At 31.9% G+C, this 19,710-nt stretch overlaps 6 protein-coding genes across 11 annotated transcripts; 4 read left to right on the top strand and 2 right to left on the bottom strand.

Moving 5' to 3' along the window:
* The first annotated feature begins 211 nt into the window (after positions 1-211).
* LOC135839240 (aminoacyl tRNA synthase complex-interacting multifunctional protein 1-like) lies at positions 212-2,132 on the top strand. Its single transcript, XM_065355171.1, has 5 exons — positions 212-480; positions 567-722; positions 995-1,133; positions 1,269-1,423; positions 1,493-2,132. The coding sequence occupies exons 1-5, from the start codon at positions 400-402 to the stop codon at positions 1,862-1,864; spliced, it is 903 nt and encodes a 300-aa protein (XP_065211243.1). The 5' UTR covers positions 212-399; the 3' UTR covers positions 1,865-2,132.
* Positions 2,133-2,368: 236 nt separating this feature from the next.
* LOC135839241 (aminoacyl tRNA synthase complex-interacting multifunctional protein 1-like) lies at positions 2,369-5,740 on the top strand. Of its 3 annotated transcripts, XR_010557565.1 has the most exons (5): positions 2,369-2,540; positions 2,629-2,789; positions 2,872-3,887; positions 4,732-4,877; positions 4,967-5,740. XR_010557565.1 is itself a non-coding variant. In XM_065355173.1 (3 exons), the coding sequence occupies exons 1-3, from the start codon at positions 3,824-3,826 to the stop codon at positions 5,441-5,443; spliced, it is 687 nt and encodes a 228-aa protein (XP_065211245.1). In that variant the 5' UTR covers positions 3,731-3,823; the 3' UTR covers positions 5,444-5,740. The 3 variants fall into 3 exon arrangements, 2 of the variants coding, with proteins under 2 accessions (XP_065211245.1, XP_065211246.1); XM_065355173.1 differs by lacking the exons at positions 2,369-2,540; positions 2,629-2,789 and having other exon boundaries at positions 3,731-3,887; XM_065355174.1 differs by lacking the exons at positions 2,369-2,540; positions 2,629-2,789; positions 2,872-3,887 and adding an exon at positions 4,326-4,463.
* A 526-nt stretch (positions 5,741-6,266) lies between these two features.
* Positions 6,267-7,338, top strand: LOC135838327 (tyrosine--tRNA ligase, cytoplasmic-like). The gene is made up of 3 exons (XM_065353910.1): positions 6,267-6,436; positions 6,525-6,661; positions 6,738-7,338. The coding sequence occupies exons 1-3, from the start codon at positions 6,355-6,357 to the stop codon at positions 7,131-7,133; spliced, it is 615 nt and encodes a 204-aa protein (XP_065209982.1). The 5' UTR covers positions 6,267-6,354; the 3' UTR covers positions 7,134-7,338.
* Positions 7,339-7,536: 198 nt separating this feature from the next.
* On the top strand, positions 7,537-9,918 carry LOC135838326 (retinol dehydrogenase 11-like). Of its 2 annotated transcripts, XM_065353908.1 has the most exons (7): positions 7,538-7,959; positions 8,032-8,242; positions 8,348-8,557; positions 8,652-8,810; positions 9,252-9,371; positions 9,470-9,677; positions 9,765-9,918. In XM_065353908.1, the coding sequence occupies exons 2-7, from the start codon at positions 8,122-8,124 to the stop codon at positions 9,916-9,918; spliced, it is 972 nt and encodes a 323-aa protein (XP_065209980.1). In that variant the 5' UTR covers positions 7,538-7,959; positions 8,032-8,121. The 2 variants fall into 2 exon arrangements, with proteins under 2 accessions (XP_065209981.1, XP_065209980.1); XM_065353909.1 differs by having other exon boundaries at positions 7,537-8,242.
* Positions 9,919-10,028: 110 nt separating this feature from the next.
* On the bottom strand, positions 10,029-15,482 carry LOC135838324 (palmitoyltransferase ZDHHC15). Of its 3 annotated transcripts, none has more exons than XM_065353905.1 (7): positions 15,044-15,482; positions 14,798-14,931; positions 14,570-14,690; positions 14,246-14,478; positions 13,612-13,756; positions 13,411-13,540; positions 10,029-11,443 (listed from the first exon to the last, which is right to left on the bottom strand). In XM_065353905.1, the coding sequence occupies exons 1-7, from the start codon at positions 15,177-15,179 to the stop codon at positions 11,323-11,325; spliced, it is 1,020 nt and encodes a 339-aa protein (XP_065209977.1). In that variant the 5' UTR covers positions 15,180-15,482; the 3' UTR covers positions 10,029-11,322. The 3 variants fall into 3 exon arrangements, with proteins under 3 accessions (XP_065209977.1, XP_065209979.1, XP_065209978.1); XM_065353907.1 differs by having other exon boundaries at positions 13,612-13,741; positions 15,044-15,480; XM_065353906.1 differs by lacking the exon at positions 10,029-11,443 and adding an exon at positions 11,836-12,449 and having other exon boundaries at positions 15,044-15,478.
* An 800-nt stretch (positions 15,483-16,282) lies between these two features.
* Positions 16,283-17,647, bottom strand: Fdx2 (Ferredoxin 2). The gene is made up of 4 exons (XM_065353911.1): positions 17,153-17,647; positions 16,926-17,050; positions 16,714-16,846; positions 16,283-16,462 (listed from the first exon to the last, which is right to left on the bottom strand). Exons 1-4 carry the CDS (start codon positions 17,326-17,328, stop codon positions 16,372-16,374), a joined length of 525 nt encoding a protein of 174 aa, XP_065209983.1. The 5' UTR covers positions 17,329-17,647; the 3' UTR covers positions 16,283-16,371.
* Positions 17,648-19,710: the final 2,063 nt, after the last annotated feature.

The raw sequence follows: 19,710 nt of genomic DNA, 5'->3' as shown, positions 1-19,710 counted from the left end.
ATCTTACCAAATGCATGATAAAATTAAAAATTTTGTCTGGGTTTACTCTCGAGTAAACATGCATGGTAACATTCCTTGAAATTTTCGTCGGGGTTTACCCCTAGGTAAACCTGATCGTAACATTCCCTAAGGTACACGTTATTCTCGCCTGTGGGTGGTTTACCCGGAGGTAAACCAGAACATTCTCTCTAAATTGACGCGTGTCTGTCAGGTGTGCCGGTGTCTTATCAAAATCAAAGTCGAGTGATAACATGATCACAAGAACTAAGTAAAATTAAACTATTAAAGAAAAGGCTTGTTGTCTTGTTCTAAGCAAATTGGAAATTTACTATTCTCACTCAGTTTTTAGTTTCAAAATACTTACTTTTCCTCTTTGAAAGACATAACGTCATAGCAATCATGATCATTTCGGAAACTCTATCGAAAGTTCATTTGAATTCGTCCAGAATCGCCAAACTTTTGAAATCCATAAATGACGAAGTACGTAGTTGGTAAAACATTCACGTTTCATAAGAATTCAAACATTTTCAATGCAAACGTATTATTATGATTTAATTTCATTTTAGATATCAGAAGTTTCGTCTGCTGCTTTCCAGTTGAATAAGACGAATGGTGAGAATCGAATTTCTCAGTTGCAGGCGGAAAATCGTGTCCTAGAGCAGCAAGTTGAGGAATGCAAACAAGAACTAATTAAATTACGTATTGCCAATAACATACCTCAAGTAATAATTTTTTACAAACCTTACCTAATGATATTATATTGGTGTTTGAAGTGTAATATTGATGTGCACGACCATAGCGAGCGAAAAAATCATTACCCACTTGAAATCATTTGATTGAATTTCAGCTATGTAAATGCCTATAAAACATTAAAAGACCCTTACATAGTCATCTGTTTATTATCACCTTTTCAATTTCTTATTCTTTCATTTCTGTGATTAGTTTATCACTCATACGCCTAGTAACAAGTGGCCTCATTATATTCGTTTTTCAGATTCCCATTTCTCCACAAGCTGCTACCACCACTACCACAGAAGTGAAATGTGTTGTTGAAGAACCTGAGAAGGTTCCTCAAAAATCCGACGTCGAAGAGAAAAAGACTGATGTTTCTAAAAGCAAGAAATCAACGAAAGGTATCAGAGCTTTGGATAGCAGTTAATGTACTTTTATTCATTAAATTTTGATGCCATGCAATGAATGAAACTTGTCTGGCACTTTCTGTTTATTGTTGATACTTTATCCGAATGAAATTCTTAAATTTTTAAAAGGGCAAACCAACGTTACGAAAGCGAGTGAAACCGAACCAGATTTCGGATTACTCGATATCAAAGTTGGGAAAATTGTGCAAGTTGAAAGACATCCGAATGCTGACAAATTGTACGTGGAAAAAGTAGATTTTGGCGGTCCTTCATGTTTGACTATTGTAAGTTGCTAAACTTCTTCACGTTTTGCCATGTTTAATAGTTGATTAATTTTTATGTATCCATTGCAGCTGAGCGCTTTGGTTCCTGTTATTCCGATTGAAGAAATGCAAAATCGTGTGGCTTTATTTCTTACAAATCTGAAACCACAAAAAATGCGAGGCATTACTTCCGAAGGTATGATAATGTGTGCCAGTGAAGGAGAGAAAGTCGAAATTTTAATTCCTCCCGAAGGCAGCGTCCCTGGTGATATCGTTCGTGTTGAGGGATATGAATACAAACCTGAACCCAATATTACTCCTAAGAAAAACATTCTTGAGGTAATATCGCCGCATTTGAAAGTGAATCAAGATAAAATTGCTACTTATAAGGGTATACCGTGGAATGTCGGTGGAAAAGGACCAGCTACCACTCGTTTCATTACTAATGCTAATATAAAATAGAAAAAAAAACTACCATCGTTCTTAGTCATTTTTTCTACTTTTTTGTTTTTTTGATTTGTATTTCGCATGTGCTTACGAAAAAAGTGTTGCATTATTTATTGATAGGTAGATACCTACATGAATAAAAAGCAATGCCGAACTTCTCGTGTAATGATATTTATTGTTTGTTCTTCAGATGAATGATTTCATTATTGAGAGTTGATTTGTTGTGTCTTCTATCGATGGAACACTTTGTGAAATACTTACCCAATAAAAATATGAAAAGCTACTTGTATTTAATGAATTTATGTTTTTGTAATCTGATTTTATTTTAAAAACTTGCTCTTATACTTCGTGTGCGAAATTTAGAAAAACATACCTAGTTTACAAAAGCACGAAATCACTCTAACCTGTTGGTATGCATTGAAAAGTAGCACTGACCGTCTTTCAGAAATTCAAAAAGGAAATTACATGAATATTATAGAGAACTTTTTGATCAGTAATTTCGGTAACATCGTTTGATAAGCGCAATTTGCGATATGTCGCATACTTAAATATTAAAAAAAAAATTCCTAAATTCTTTCTTTCAATTTATTTCAAATGTGATGTAATGCAATTACGTAAATGATGCATTCTTCTAAAATAACCACTTCTCTGTGGTTTTGGTTTTCATTTTATGCGATTGTTTATTCTTTCGGTAAGTGAAATTTTTAATTTTAGTTGATATCTACTGTATCTGATTTTTTTTTTGTCTTGATCAGAGTAGCATGATTTTGCTTTTACAGATTCAGATGAACCTGTTACCGAAAGCGGAGAACTTTACGAACTTGATTTTGGTGACCTTGATATCAGAGTGGGAAGAATTTTTTGGGTAGATGTTCATATAAACGATTTAGGGCATTTTCACATGAAAGTGGATTTTAATAATAGTATCAAGTTGACTTGTGTAAGTAATTTTTCATTTTCGATGTAGGCCATTATACCTACATATGTACAGTTCTTTAAAGTTTTCGTATTTATATGTCTAGGTGTGCGAAATAGCGACTTACTTGAGGGTGGAAGACTTCAGAAATCGTTTATGTGTTTTCATTATCAACGTAAAACCTCTCAAAATTATGGGTCCTATAACTCAAGCAATGATTTTATCTACTGTGGTAGATGATTGGTGGCTCAATGTCATTGATCCTCCCGAGGGTAGCGTAGAGGGTGATATCGTTTATGTTGAAGGATACGAATACGAACCTCTTCCTGAAATCGATACCTCGAAGTCAAATTTCTGGAAATTAATGTCTTTCATGAGAGTGAACGAAGAAGGTGTCGTAACCTATAAAAACATATCTTTGAATGTTGCTGGAAAAGGACCCGCAACTACGGAAAATCTCAATAATATCGAATTAAGGAATGAGTTTTAAAATTTTAATAAACGTTTACACGTGCATTTTTTTCAATCATTCGCCGAATTCTGTTCTTTTTTTATATCACAATGCTCAAGGATTACAACTACCTACTTGATAGCTTTTTAAAATTAGTATTTGGTACCTACTTAAAAAATACAGTTCTGTTAATCTTTAGAAATGCTTTCTTTCATTTTTCTGGTCAAAAGTACAATAGGTATACCTACTTGGAGTTGAGAAAGAATCTCTTTATTCGTTACCAACGCAGATTGGTGTTGTGCAACTTTAAATTCTTCTATACTTTTTTTCAATTCGAAGCTTACCTATTTCAGTCATTTTTCTATTAAAAAGTATTACAGTACGTGTTGGCTCAAGAAATGGGCTACATTTTCCAGAAAAAATTGGAAATCTCCTTCCCCTTTATAAACTATAGGCACCTACTTATATTCAAAGAGAAATTTCAGTCCTTTAAATCAATAAAACCTGTTAGGTAGTAATTTTCGATATTAAATCGATGATTTTAGATTAGGTAACTATTTAATCAATAATAATATTCTCAGTAACTCAATTCAAGTTGCAAAAAAGGATGACGTTGAAAGAAAACTTCAATTTTTTGTGTTTTTTGTTTTGTGTAACAAGTTTATCGTATGGTAGGTAATTATGTATATATAAATTAGATGTGTTAGGTGTAATGTCCAAAACCAAAACTATACCATACAATTCCTAAAATTTGCAACTTTTTTTGTGCAATATCCAAATCTTGCAGTTGATTTGGTAAGAAGTCTGAAGAAGGTCGCACTTAAAGGAGAGCGTTGTGTGTGGTTTAACCCTACTTCTTGGAGATAAATGCTAGAATCAAGAGGGTAAGTTGATTTTATAGACTATCAGTTCAGTAAAAATCGAGAATCCAAATTTTGAATTTGTTTCAACTGTCAGGATAGGTATTAAAAAATAAAGGGAAATGGAATGGGAGAAAAGAATGTGGTAACTTATTGAATGCATATAGGGCGAAAAAATTCTTTATCTGGCGCAGCAGAGATTTCAAACTTGATCACATTAATCTTAATGATGATTGATACGAATTTAAATTCTAAATTTTAACTGGACTTACCAATGAGCATTTATCTTCAATAAATAGGTACCTAGTGATTGAATCACAAAAACCTTCTTTGAGTGGCCTTTCTCAAAAACACGTTTCACAAGTATTCAGGATTCAACTTTTCATTGTAAGTGAGACATGTTTGTATAATTTCGGCCTTCAGGCTTTGCTCAAACAACTTGTACAGAGTTGTTTAAATTTACGATTTTGTGCAGAAATATTGTAGGTACATTTCGCCATTTGTACAAAAAAAAACTGTCAATTTCAGGAATTGTAGGTACAATTTCAAACATTGCATCTAATAATAGATGTACCTACCTATCTTTTGAAATACAATTTACGTAGGTACTTACTTATGTGAAAAATTTATAATATTTTTTCTTGTGATGATATAGGTCAAAATGAACAGAAAGAAACAGAAGTTGGTTTTGGTTTACTTGATATAAGAATAGGAAAAATTGTGCGTGTAGAAAACATTCCTCAAACGAGTGACTATTATCAGTTGAAAGTTCGGTTTGGTGATATGCCAGTTAGAACCATCGTAAGAAACATCTGTTGCCTTCCAAATTTGCTTGTCACACTTTTAAAAAAATTTTCTTCGATAATCTGCGATTGCATATTCTCTTTCAGGTTAGTGGTTTGGCGGAAATCATGAAGATAGACGAGTTTGAAGGCCGTCTAACGCCTTTTTTACTGAACATAGATCCTCAGAACATATATAATATCAGTTCTCATGGTTCGGTCTTGTACACTCAAGGCCCTGATAGTGAAGAAGGCTATACAATGACCGAGTTGTTGAATCCTCCTTTAGGAGCTCAACCAAACGATGTGGTTTTGATTGAAGGAATAAATTACGAGCCTAAAACGTCTTTGGATTTTGCCACGACAGAAAAAATTTTCCAAGATTTGACTATTGATATGAACAGAATTGCCAAATATCAGAGAAAGAAATATTTGAATGTCAGTGGCAAAGGAATTTTGCTGTCAACATACGTGAAAGCTGCCCCTATCATATGTGAAAGCTGTCCTAATAATCCTGGCTTGAAAAAAGAATTCATTGTAAAAAAGAAAAACATTAAGGAGCTTAATGAATTGTTCAATTTATAACTGAACAAGGTTTGCTTTTTTGTTTATTTTAATCTCGTATGAATTATTATTATTTAGGCTATTAAGTATTTATTTATGTATTGTTGTTGCTGCTTTTTTATTTTTTTGTTCTTCAATTTTTTTGTTTGTTTGAAATTAGTACCTACAATTTTTAATTGATTAGTAACTACATAATTAATGGCGTAGGTAAATATCCAATTGTAAATTTAATATCACTTGCTTCATTTTACATTTTTTTTAAGTTTAAAAAAACATGCAAAAGTTTTCAGAAAAAATAAATTAGGCTGTGCCACTGTTCGTCTTTTTTTCGTTATTTTTGGTTTCTTTACGTAGGTAGTTCATGTTTCAAATTCAGAGTTGTTCCTATATTTAAGGTACCTACCTATACTTACGAGGAGAGAAATTAGCTATGATCATTTCATTTTACTTACATGACTACATGAGTCAGTAGTCAACAATGACAAATCTCATTCAACTTTATTCAAATGAAATGATCACATTTTATTTGCAAAAAAAAATTCGTATATATTTGCGTTAGTGCACTATACTTACGTCATTTGAAATTACATGTTGCAGATGTAGGTGTACCTAGTACCTACCTAAGTTTAGTGTTTACTTACTTGATGACGAATCTGTTACAAATTCGTATAGCCTACGTATCGCATCTGCGTAGAGCATAAATTTAGGTATATATCATTTGCTTTAATTAATTCAGGATGAAATGTATTCCCTCATTTAATTCTTGATTGAATTGCTTAGCAAAAGATATGAGCTCCACATATGATAAAGATAATTCATCCGTTATCTCATCCCATCAAAATGTTACCCACCAATATACAAAATAATGTTTTTACCTACCTCAATTTGAATAAGTGATCATGATTACTTAAATTGGTGATATTTCAACTGAAATGTATCGATCAAAAAATTTAGCGATGATTTCCATTAATTTGAAAATATTATGTTGCTGTTTGATCCCTTCACACGTATTGGGTACGTTGAAGATTTCGATAAGTAATTTTGGTGCAAATATGCAGTTATGTGGTAGGCATTTCATTCATTGCAAAATTCTGAAGTGTAGGTACGAATATAGTTGAACCTGATTTTGGAAGTTTGAATATTCGCGTGGGAAAAATTTTGGAAGTAAGCTGTCATCCGGAACATCCAGAATTAGCGCTCATAAGAGTCGATTTTGCCACATTCGCGCCAACAGTGATCGTAAGCGATGCAATTTTATTTTTGAGAATTCCAAGTGTGTATGCGCTAGCTCACCTACACAAATTTATTTTTACAGCTCAGCAACCTTTACAGATACAAAATACCTTTAGGACACCTCCGAAATAAAAAGACATTATTTTTACTGAACATCGCATCACTACAGTTGTACAATATTAGCCATACACCAGGTGAATTTTCCAATGGAATGTTACTTTTAGCCCACGATGGAGAATCAGAAGATATTCTGGATGTGCCTCCAAAAGCTGTTCAAGGAGATATTGTTGAAGTTGAAGGATACAGTAGATATCAACAAGGTACTAATTTGAAGCTTGAAGATTTTGAAAAAATTGCCGATGATTTATACATAAATTCTTGGAATGTTGCTACTTATAAAGACAAAGAATTTAAAATTAGGGAGGAAGGATGTGTTACTACAAAAGCAGTGCACGATTGTCCAATAATAGCGGTTTGAGAATGTCTCACTTACTTATTCAATGATCTGCTTTCGCATAAGTATAGGTACGAGTAATTAGGTACATCTAAGTAAATGTTATATTTTTTATGATTACACGCTTGTTTGGGTAAGCTCTAGTTGGCTATAGGTATACTTACCTAATAATAAAATTTAAGTATTCTTTGCTTCAAAAAAATAATAATAAAATGAGTATAAAAATGTGCCTGCTGAGCTTATTTCAAAAACTTTCACTTATGACTGGTCAAAATGTCAAAAAACATTTGCAAAAGTTACTATGTTTCTATAACCACCAAAAACCTTTCAAGAAAAAAGGATATTCTCCTTGAAATTTTTAAGGTTCGCAACGTTGAAAGGAGGTGAATGAACTAGGTATACGAGAGAAGAACAATTCAATTCGGTACAGTACCCAGTCAGTTGAAATCGAAACGCCTGTAGAGGTACCTACCTAAATATTAAGTAAGTATCTACCTACATTCTACCAACACTAAACATTCATCGTGCACCTGATGGAATGAAATATCCCATCTTTGCTAGTGCACATCACTTGATTTGATTGCTATGGACACTGGACAGGTAGAGGTACCAAGGTACCCACTCCATAACCCATACCATACCTATACCCACTGTATACGTATAGTTCTATACAGTTAGTTGAACGTTTCTAAATTTCGGTTAGAATACCTGTTTCGTTTTTCTACTCTCCTATCCCCGGTGCTCTCTGAATTGTGTTAAGAATGTCTCTAAAAGTAAAAGAGTTCATAACCGAACGTACAAGCAGAAGTGACCTCAATGTACGGCAACAGCAGCCGTAGACAAAGTATAGGTAGATACAATACGCATATCGTGTACCTAAAGTGAAAAATCCAGTTTTATTAATTTTTATCATCATTTTCAGTGTTGAGATTTGTTACGCGGTGTTCTGATGATGTACACAAAATAAAATAAATTAGGTATATTCAACTCGTAAAATAAAATCGTTCCAAAGATGAAATTGTTGAAAGCCGGGAAATGTGTCAGTAAGGCGAGACTTGATGGAAAAACAGCCATAGTTACCGGATCAAATACTGGAATTGGTAAAATAACGGCAAGAGAATTTTACAGAATTGGTAAGTTATAGTATGTACTTATGTATTGAATTTTATGCAATTTATGTAATGTTGAAAAAATATCTACTTATACCTAGATATGTTCCTTGTAAAAATAATTTATAGGTGCCAGAGTTATATTAGCATGTCGTGATGCAGAAAAAGCTGCCAAAGCTGTCGATGACATCAAAGAAACTGTCAAGTCGGAGGACAATCAACCTTTGGGAGAGCTAGTTATTAAAAAATTAGATCTCGGTTCTTTATTGTCTATCAAGGAATGTGCTAAGGATATCCTTCAATCTGAAGAACGTATAAATATATTGGTAAATAATGCAGGTAAGGGCGACGAAGCCAACTTATTGAATTTTTTGCTATTTTAAAAATCGACTAAGTTATACGTTTCATAATATTCTAATTGTTTTTTACGAAGGTGTTATGATGTGTCCGAAAAGTAAAACTGCAGATGGGTTTGAATTGCAGTTTGGAACCAATCATCTAGGACATTTTTTGTTTACTTGTTTGTTGCTTCCTCGAATTAGGCATTCTACGCCTGCAAGAATAGTGAACGTTTCATCTTTAGCTCATAAAAGTAAGTCGTGTCATTCAGGCAAATCTTCTCTTTATTAGGTAAATTCTCTCACAACATGACAGATCGAAAAAAATGTTCTTTACCTATCCAATTATGCACAGGGCGAGTACCCAAAGAAAGTTTTTTATCAAAAATATAGGTTGGCAACGTAAAATACTTAGATGCATTATGATTGGTGGAATATTACCACCTCAGTCCAACAACCAATCTTGTGCTAACATTATTACCATTCACATTCATTGTGACCAACTAAAAACATTTTGCATACAATTTTTTTAGGTGTACTCGATATTTCTGCGCACCCTGTACCTATACTTTTACCTACCTACTCGAAAAGTTTTTTGATGAACGAGCTTTCGCTGCCTCTGAATTTAGATTCGCATTGTAGCATTTTTTGCCATAATAATTATTTCTCATTTCTGTTTTTTTTTCTCTTATCAGAGGGTAGAATTCATTTCGACGATATAAATCTAGAAAACGGCTACACGCCGTTTGGAGCTTATGCACAGAGCAAATTGGCTAATCTTTTATTCAGCCACGAACTCGCGACAAAACTAAAAGGTAATTAGCCTATTGATAAAGAAAGAGTTTTCGCATTCATTTCGGAATAAGAAATACCTATACAAGTAAACGATAATCGTTCGATGTATTTATTTCAGGCAAAGGCGTAAACGTGTACTCTCTGCACCCAGGTATTGTGCGTACTGAATTAGGACGTCATTTAAATTCTATTTATTTCCCTGGATTTCGCTCTGTAGTTCGCCTAGCCTTCTGCCTGTTTGATAAAACTCCTGAGGAAGGAGCGCAAACGACCATTTATTGTTCAATTGAAGAAAGTTTGGAGGACGAAACCGGATGTTATTATAGGTTGGAAAAATTTCTATTCTTTGAATATTTTTCATCAAATGATCAACGAATATGACGCTTATTTTAAATTCAAATTTAATTTTACAGTGATTGCAAAAAGGAGACTCCTTCAACTGCAGCAACAAATGCCGAAGAATCGAAAAAGTTGTGGGATTTAAGTTTAAAAATGACAGGATTAGGCGATTGGGATCCGTTTACAGCGCCTAATGATATTCTGCCACCATCGTTAACGAATATTTAATTTCGTACAGAGATCAAACTTCAACCTTTTTTTCAATTTTATAATTTTGTGCATTTGGCATTTTGAAAAAAACATATTTTCAATGCCTAATATTCATGTTGATGAATAAATTATCAAGCAAAAAATTATTATATTTTTCAAGAACAAAAACAATAAATATTTTTATGAAAAATGGTTTTATAAAAATCATGGAAGGTCAAGTACGTATGTTTCTATGTTTTTTTTTTTTCACACGTGCCTCATTAAATCCGTTCATTATTAAACCGTGAAAATTCCATCTAACTGCACCTAAAAGATATATTAGATCCAATTTTTCTTCTTGTACGTGGTACAGTCGAAAGGACTGGTCGCGTTTGATAAATGAACGACTCAATTCCGAGATCAACTCTACCTACTCTAGAACTGATTGATAGTTGGTACATTGCAATTATTTATAGGTAGGTACTTTACTTGCAACTATTGGCGATTTCATTAATCTACCACTTTTAACTAAAACATTAACTAGTTTAGAACACGAAAAAATGCAGTCTTAAATTAAAATATAAAATATGTACAATGAAAAAAGGAAAAAGACTGAGCCAACGTCTCGAAAATGAAAGTGGCCGGAAGAATGATAGTTTTTTTTGCTTGAATATTAAAAGTAATAATATTTGAGATCAAAATTAGAAAAAAATTTCCATAACTAATTATTAATGATCAAGATATTAATACAAGATATACTGATCAATGTCATTCATCTGAAATCTTCTTGTTAAAAAATAAATACATACTTAAGTACCTAAGTGAAAGGGATGATCAAGTCAAGTAACATGTTACCTGCAGTTTCAGAGAAACAGATAAGCATTTTATCAAGATGAATGTGAATCATACTTCGTACAAGAATTGTACAGAATTATATAAAAATGTCACTTTTCATGAAATTGAATAATGTAGATAAAATAGGGATACAATAAGAATATACTCGTGAGAATTACAATACACAAATCTGAGTATTTCAACACACTTGAAAAATGATTTATTTCAGAAAATTTATTCCATCCCCGGGGGAAAAAACGTACCAGATGGTTCTCAAAAATAACCTTCTTGAAAATATTCAACGTGGAATAGTTTTAGGATTAGTTATTTCAAAAGTATAACGCATATAATCCAGGTTTCTTTAGGTTTTCTTTCGAGTTTCAATTAATTTAAAAAATGGACGGTCGTGGTTTGAAGACGGCCCTCAGAACGTGTAACAAAAATCAATGCAAAAGTATCTTACTTCACAATTCATAGTTCTTCTTTCTCATGACTGAATTTAACGAAACTCAAATAAAAGTAGAATTCACCCCTCCAACACTGAACGTATGAGTGTTGTTATGAAGAATGTTTTCAATACCAAAGAAAACGTAATCGTTTACATTACTTTTACACGAAGAATACATCTCGTATTTCGGCATCATCTTCAGAATTATTTTCATTTTCATCGAGTAATGTTTTCCTGTCAGCATGTTGACGGGCTCGTTCAAATGTTATGCCATTTCCCAAACTATAAATGAAAAAAAAAATTGTTATGAACAAGTATCTCATTATTATCATGAAGACAGAAGGTGAACCCAAAACTATTGAAAAATTGTTGTTCTTAAAGAAATGTTTTCTAGTGTTATTATACGTATATATATTTTTTTTTTTTTTGTTAGAATACATACCCAATTAGGTATGATTTACCTGATGAAAAAATAAAACTAATCAGTAAATGATAACGCAACAAATTTTTGAAAAATCTAATTCGATTTTCGCTATTTCGAATCAAAATAACATGTCATAATGGAATGAGAAAATAATATAAAAACAATTTCAAAAAATTTGAAATTCTGTTCCGTTTCATTATTATTAACACCAAGCAATTATAAACGAACGAAAAAAAATACTGAAACAAAATTTGAACAAATTTATATATTCCATGATCAAGATTTATTAAATTGAATCCTAACTTTCAGTTAATGATTTTAATGTATCTATTACGGTTCCTAAATACAATAAAATATCAAATACAACCATAAACAGAAGACAACACCGGAAAATGCGTCAAGCTGTGTCCCAACGCAAGCACAAGTAACAATTAAAAGCAAATTATTCACAAAAATGAAGTAATAACAGAGCCCCTTGAATAAATGTAATCAGTTATATATTTAGCGTGAAAAAATAAAAATGAAAATATTACGTAAACTACAAAATTTTTCAAATACTTGTAGAACCATAGACAAAAAATAAATTTGGTTCGGAGCGATACTCAAATATTACTATGCTTACAAAATTAAGGAAAACAAGTATTTCGTTTGCGTCGATTTACAATAAACAATAAAATTAGATATACAATTAACAAAGATGTAAATATAAAAAAAATTACTAAGTGAAAAAAAAAATACAGGCAGTCAAATTAAGTACATTATGGATACATCACATCATGAGCTGACGATGAATCGGCACCAGTCACTGTAGCACGAATAGCAACAGATTCAAATCGTTGTGGGAAGCACACTCCATCGCCGCAGCTATAAAAAAAATTCAAATTATTGCAGCAACTGCTTCGCATTGATATTTTTAGTTAATAGACTAACGTTACAGCATCGTCACAATCAGCATTCAACTCGTCTTTAGATATTATTATAAACGGTTAAATCTACAAAAATACCATATTTCCTCAAAACATGCACTTTTTGCAAGTAAAATTTGTCGAAAGAAAGATTCTACTTATAATTTTACATCGTGAGCAAAAATTCAAAATTCCTCCACCATTTTTATGAAAATAAAATTTAAAATCATGAGATATTCTATTGACTAGAATTTGAGCATGAAAAAGTAACTTTTATTGTATTACAACACAAAAAATATCGAGTTAATTTTTTATCTATTAAAGACGAAAATCTCAAATCGATCACATACCGTGAATGAGTTACGATCAATGCAAATAATAACTTATCAAATAATTTATTCATAAACAGCATTCAATTAATGGTCAAACAACACAAAAAAGCAAAAACATTTCGAATGAAAAAATAGCGCGTTGATCGTTGCATTTTTTCTTGTAAAAGTAGTCTACTAAAAAGAATGACCATCATCCAATTATTTCATTTTCACACATGAAAGATTCTTTTGTAAGTACACTTGAAAAACATTTTAAAAATGAAAATGAAACTTTGTTCAAGATATTAAAACTCAGCCTAAAAAGACATCACAGCTTACAATACATTAAAACTTAGGAACAAGAAAGCACCAAAATACCGAACGAGTTTGTTACACTTTTATCTATCAGACATCCAAAGAATCGAGTTAAAATTAATATATCTACCACAATAACTCCATAAACAATTGAAAATGAAAACTTTCGTTAATGTTAACACAAATGTAAAGCAAATTATGTAAGGAGCTCTGTTAATACATGAAAAAGCTATTAACTGTGAAATGTGAATAACTTTTGAAAGGAGCGTTAATATGCCATTTAATAAAACTTACCTGGTAAATATTGGAAAAGGCCACAACGCATATCTGTTTCCAAATATTTGCTTGAAATTATTCACTAGGCCTAAATTGAATCCGTTTTTGTCGACTCTACCGTTCTCAAATACTGGCGCTCTGAAAGCCTCTGCGAATAAAAATTATAACGTAAAAAAACAATCCAATTTTACAAAGTAAGCTCATTTTAATGAATGTTACCTAAAGTAGTTCTGTTACACCCAATGAGATACAAATGGTAAGTGAAAATAGACATAATGCTGAGGAAAAACATTGCTGCGATGATGAATAAAAATAATATATGGATACCTCCTGAAGGCGACGCGGAATGCTGAAAATAAATAATCTATTTATTACTTAGTTGCACAAGTATTTAAGGACAGATTCTGCACCTTTTTGCCTACCCTATGTCATACTAATTTAGATATCAAAAATAGATGTTCCTGGGTCCTTTCCGTTTCAATACCTCAACAGCGAATATTGCGAGAAAGTTGTTTAAATTCGAAATGCGTCAATGTTTTCTGGTACTTTCACAAAAATTGAAAATCATTCCGCATAAAAAGATAAGATTAGTCATAAAATTATCTAATTACCAACAACCAGACGAACGAAATGTTAAAATATTATGCTATCGAATGAACACTTCAAACGAAGTGTGTTGATTACTAATGAAAATAAATGACTAATATGGAACAAAAATTTCCAAGTTCACCACTAACTGCAATTTCAAAGATGAATTGATAAGAAAAATGATCATCTAAATTTAGTAGACATAAGATGGATAAAAAAGTATTCAGAACTGCCCTTCAGTTCGAAAAAAATTTGAAATACTCACTTTCCAAATCAATAAAAAATACGGTAACGTTGTTATCACAATATAGGAACAGAACATAAATGCGTAAAACAGAAACAATACGAAATATTTATAATTCGTGTAGGAAATACAGTTGTTCACCCATGGGCAATGATGGTCCATCTTAAGTACACACACGCCGCAAATCCGACAGTGATGACAACGATCCGGTTTCAAATGATTACAAACGAAACAAAAACGATATGTGGCTCTACCTGATAATGTATAATGTACAAACGAATTAGTAATAAACACAAAGGTATGTCTTCGTGCACATTTGAAACAAGAGTATTCATTCACACATACCACCGATATATGTTCTAGTGACGATTGGTAGATCGTTTCCATACTTTTCAATTGCTTGTAATTTTCCTTCTTCACTAGTTGCAGATTTGAACTGTTCAATTATTTCATCACTTAACTTGAACTATAAGAGAAAAACCATGAATAACAGTCAGAAATAAATCATGGTCCATGGGTGGAACGATAATGATTAATTTTTTTAAATTTCTAGTTGAAAAAGCTTAGACTTACTCTCTTAGGCACAGCACCGGTACAAGTGAAAACGGTTTGCCAATAGGACCAAAGTAGTAATATCAGCAGGACATGATAAATCAATATGTAGAATATTTGTTGAGGTAAAGAAGATCCAAAGTTTTCTAAAGTTCCTGCAAAGAAAAACACAATACATTAATAGCAATTACCTCATTCGGGACAAATAATAAATTTTAAGGAAAGCAAATGAAATTGAAATATGAATACACTTCTGTGTCAACTTACCTAGACATAACTGAATGATGTAACAATAATACGAGTATCCAATTAGAGAACAAACCAAAAGCACTGGTAAACTTTTGGCAAGTTTGAAACAACACGTAAATCTTTTCTTCTTATGCAGAAAATTGAAATCTTCCATTTTCAGCGAATAAATTGAATTTTTAGAAACACATACTCAAACATGAATTCGATGAATGGAAGGTGCTCCTTTACAATGGGCAAATGCTAGAGGTTGTATGTTTTTTGGATATCGTAACCCATAAACCACTTTCACATTGTTGAATACCCACAATTCGATGCGAATCATTAATTAAATTAGATAAAATAACATGAACTACATCACAATTAAGGAAAACATATTGACAAATCATTAGACTACACTACATTGCTCATTGTTCCTACCGAAAAAAGTAAAAAAGTTGTCAATTTCTTCGCGAAATGTTTATCAACTGAGTCATTCAGTTTGTCATCGCACTCTCCACAATGCCTCGAATGGATTTCGGTTGTGTTACAATTCACAAAGGTCAAGGTCAAATGGTCAATCCGTTGCATTTTTCAATTTTTTTTCAAGTTTTAATTTAATTAAATTTTAAATAATTATTTTCATTTCAAATTTAAAGTTTAAACTTCTGATGAAGGATTGAAGTGATGAGTTCTGACGAGAAAAAAAAAGTAAAATCAATTTTCAAAAACACTAATCAATATATCAATAAATATAATTCTTTGCATTTCTGCAATCTGCATCATCAGCAACATGTTTTGCAGTTTCGTTTGCGCTTATTTGCACTTTGCAGAGTCGATTTTTGTGGAATCAATCATCAATCATCATCATTTTAGCGAGCTTGCTTCAATTAATAATATTGCATCTCAACGCAAAAATTTGATTTTTCATATATCTCGAGATTCGAGAATATAATACGAGTTTACACGAATGATTTTGAATTCAAGTATGAGATAAAGAAAAAGAACTGCACTTTTTTCGTATTTTGTTTTGCTCTCTTACTGATTAAATCAAATTTGACCCAGTTATTTATGTACACTGTAATTGTACAGTGTTACAAATAATCAAAGTTGCGTTTCTGCTTCTTGTTGTAATTTATAAATCAACCAGTTGAAATTTACTAGACTTAAAATTCATCTACTTTCCATGCGAACCACTTATCTATTTTATGCAGTATTTTAATATTGTTACTTAGGATAATACGCCCTGAAATTACATAAAAATTGAAATTTAAACGTATATAAAATCAATAATTTAATTTATCGCAAATAAAACAGTTCGTAATAAACTTGATAACATGCAAATTCAACGATGCATTTCAATGTTTAAGTTAGCCTCTGGCATCATTAATTGTTGATGGTAACTGTACTTCTAGGCCATCTAGGTCTTTGCTGAGCATTATTTGACAACCTAATCTGGATCTGCAACAATACAGGAGAAATTAATAAAATAGCCTACTTCAATAAATAATCACTCGCACCAAATAATACAGGTTTGAAAAATGATCTTTTAATAGCTTGTTCAATAAACTCGAGACTTCTTTTTCCTCCGCAAGTTGGACGAACATTTCAAGTAAATTACAATCATGAATGAACGAATTCGAAATTATACAAAATTTGCTAAATATTTTCTACTGGTACGCATAAAATATCTGATCGAAATGAATACTTACGTATCAGTTAATTCAAAAGCTAAATCCAGCATATCAAGTTCTTCTTCACTCGGCTTTTCTGGTAATTTATCATAATCTTGTTTTTTCAGAATGACGTGACAAGTTGAACAGGTCAATGTTCCTTCGCAGGCGCCTGACAAATAAAACACATCATGAAAAATATAGCATTACAGGTGCATGAAAATTCAACTAAACAAGCTTAAGTTACACACCGAAACCATCAAAATCCAGATTATTGTTAACTACAACATCCAATAAAGAATCGCCCTCTTTCCCAGAAGCTTTAATTCTGTCCCCATTTCGTTTAACGAATGTTACCTCGTAAGTTTGAGGAGATCTGAAACAAGAAAGTTCATAAACATAATGTCATCAATACAATCATGTAAATAGTACATTAAATTTTCAGCAACAGTGTTCAGTAGAAGCATTTAGAACTCACTTTTCCTCTTTTTTCACATCATTAGGAGCAGTAGAGAGATATTTCAGATGGTTCAATCTCGTTAATAATCCAGTGTGTGGTCTTGAATCACGCAAACAAGATTGAGTTAATTGACTCACTAAATTAGATAAATAAGCATGTTGTCTGTAAGATGCCAAAAGTCTCATGGTGTGCATTATTATCACAGAAGAAGCAAAAATGGAAATTCAACTAACTACACAGTCATTCTTGTGAAGCATTAAACTTGAATCGATCTGTGTTTTAGTGTTTACATTGGAACGAACTGATAAAGAGAAATTTTCTAACAGACGTACATTAATGGAGTGACTACATATCGAACATGAAAAAACTAGGATGTTACATAATAACCATTCACAATGTGAAAATGAAAGCTCCAATAATTTTTGTTGCTGTCCTTATCACCGTATTATCACGAACTTCGAACTTGACACACCAACAAGTTCTCACACAAACACACTGATACATTCCACTCGCGGCGTCGCGGCACTTTCAAATTCACCAATCATCACGCATGTAGTCGATGGTAGCGCTCCCTAGATTGAACTTTTTTTCCAGTCAGTACAGTAGTGTGGCCCATGGCATGGCATAGGCAACTTATTTGACATCCTAATTTTTATTTTTTTTATAACCGCACCACAAGGCGCAAAACTGAATACCTATTTTGAACTGAACCCTGAACGCATTGGTTTTGCAAGGCATCCTTCACTCTCACGTCATTCAGGTTCAAGAATACGTACAAGAATATGTATTAGTGTATGCGAATTGCGAAATTTTTGTTAGGGCTGTGTATAACACTGAATTACATTTTTTCATTTTTCCAATTTTCAGTGTTTCACTTTCTTTCTTTTTTTCAACTACTTCCAGTTATTCAGTCTTCCTAGGTACCTATATACATTTCTTTTGTGGAGTTATAAAACAAAATTGGAAATCGAAATTTTAAAATGAAACTGAGCGATGACGATGACTGGATGAGGAATGAGAAAATAGTGCAATATCGGTAACCGTAATTCGGTATTGTATTGTATTGTATTGTATTATTATTGTATTACCTATAATATTTATATTTTGTGGGAATGCCGAATGCCTTTAGTGTCATTGCTAGGCGAAGAAAGGACTATTTTGAACTAAACTACTCGTATTATTACTGTATAAGCAATAACAGCTGTCAAAAAAACAGGAAAAAAATTGAAAAAATTTCAGTGTCAATTTTTGTTTTTCAATTTTCAGCTTTTGTAACTTTGTTTCTTTCGGATTAAGTTTTCTTAACTTGCAATTGCAACCCTGGCCTGATTTTAGCTTATCTCACTCCTCGCAATGAGAGTCCTACTACATTTTGAAGGAGATTAATTTCTGGAAGTAAGTATCAGTAATCAGAAAGAACATTTAATTTTTTTTTGCGTTCACTCTAATAATCTTGTCTCTTTGATACCCCTTTGTAAACCTACCAAAAATGGTAATTGAAAAAAAATTTTGGCTCCTCAAATTACTGGAGCTGATTAACATCTTGCATCTTGCAATATTAAAATCACTTACCTAGTTAATATTCAAACAACGTATACCTACCTACATTTTATACCTCGTGTTTTCTGATCACTTCGTTTCTCTTACTTATTTTCTGTCATTACTTATTCAATTAAGTAATTTAATAATTTTTATCAATTAGTAATATTACCTTCCTCTCGCAGAATCTTTGCTGTATATTTTCACTGAAAGGTACAAAAATTAATTAGGTTGTAATCAAATAATAAAAATTCCAACAACGTGTATTAATAATAATAATAAACGTTAACGTCAAAAATTAAACTTTAATAAGAATTTATTGCCGCTTAAGAACATATCCGTAGCTGTAGACTTCCGCAGTCAATAACTTTATTACTGACTTTCTTTACGGGGAGTAAAAATTGTGCATTTTTTTCTGGAAGTGAAAAGATGACATTTTAGACAATTGTATGTAAACTTACGATTAAAGCATTGTACTCGTTCTTCCACGCAATAAAATCATTCTTATGATTCAATATGAGTGCACATTTGGAATTTTTCAAACATTACGTTAGGTAGATATTAAATAACATTTTTTTTCTGCAATTATTCGAAGATTCCGTTAATATTGAGCTATATGAACATGCCATCTGGTTGAAATGTCACACATAAAAAAAATATTACATATACTCACAAGCTTTCAAAATGGCATTACCTAGAAGGTAATTTTTGAAAGATTATAGGTATTAGGCATGTTATAATTTTCTCAAACGAGTTAACTTAATAATGAAATTTTGTGAGCACCGATGAATAATATTATCACACAACTTTCTATACGAGTATTATATGTAGTAGATAAAATGTATAAACAGATGCCTGGATATGTTTTAAATTATTTTAGATGCATTTTTTAGAACATTTTTTTAACAAGTTATTATGCTTAGGTAAGGGCTTAATACTTATTTTACAAAATGAGAAACTTTATGGGACTCTAAGCTAGGAACAACGAATTTAATAAGTACAGCATAGAATCGTGTAAAGTACATAGGCAATGGTAA

This window comes from Planococcus citri, chromosome 3 (assembly GCF_950023065.1).
Source record: "Planococcus citri chromosome 3, ihPlaCitr1.1, whole genome shotgun sequence".
Taxonomy (NCBI): Eukaryota; Metazoa; Arthropoda; class Insecta; order Hemiptera; family Pseudococcidae; genus Planococcus; species Planococcus citri.
The sequence above is the reverse complement of the archived record's forward strand: the minus strand, read 5'-3'. Positions and strand labels throughout refer to the sequence as shown.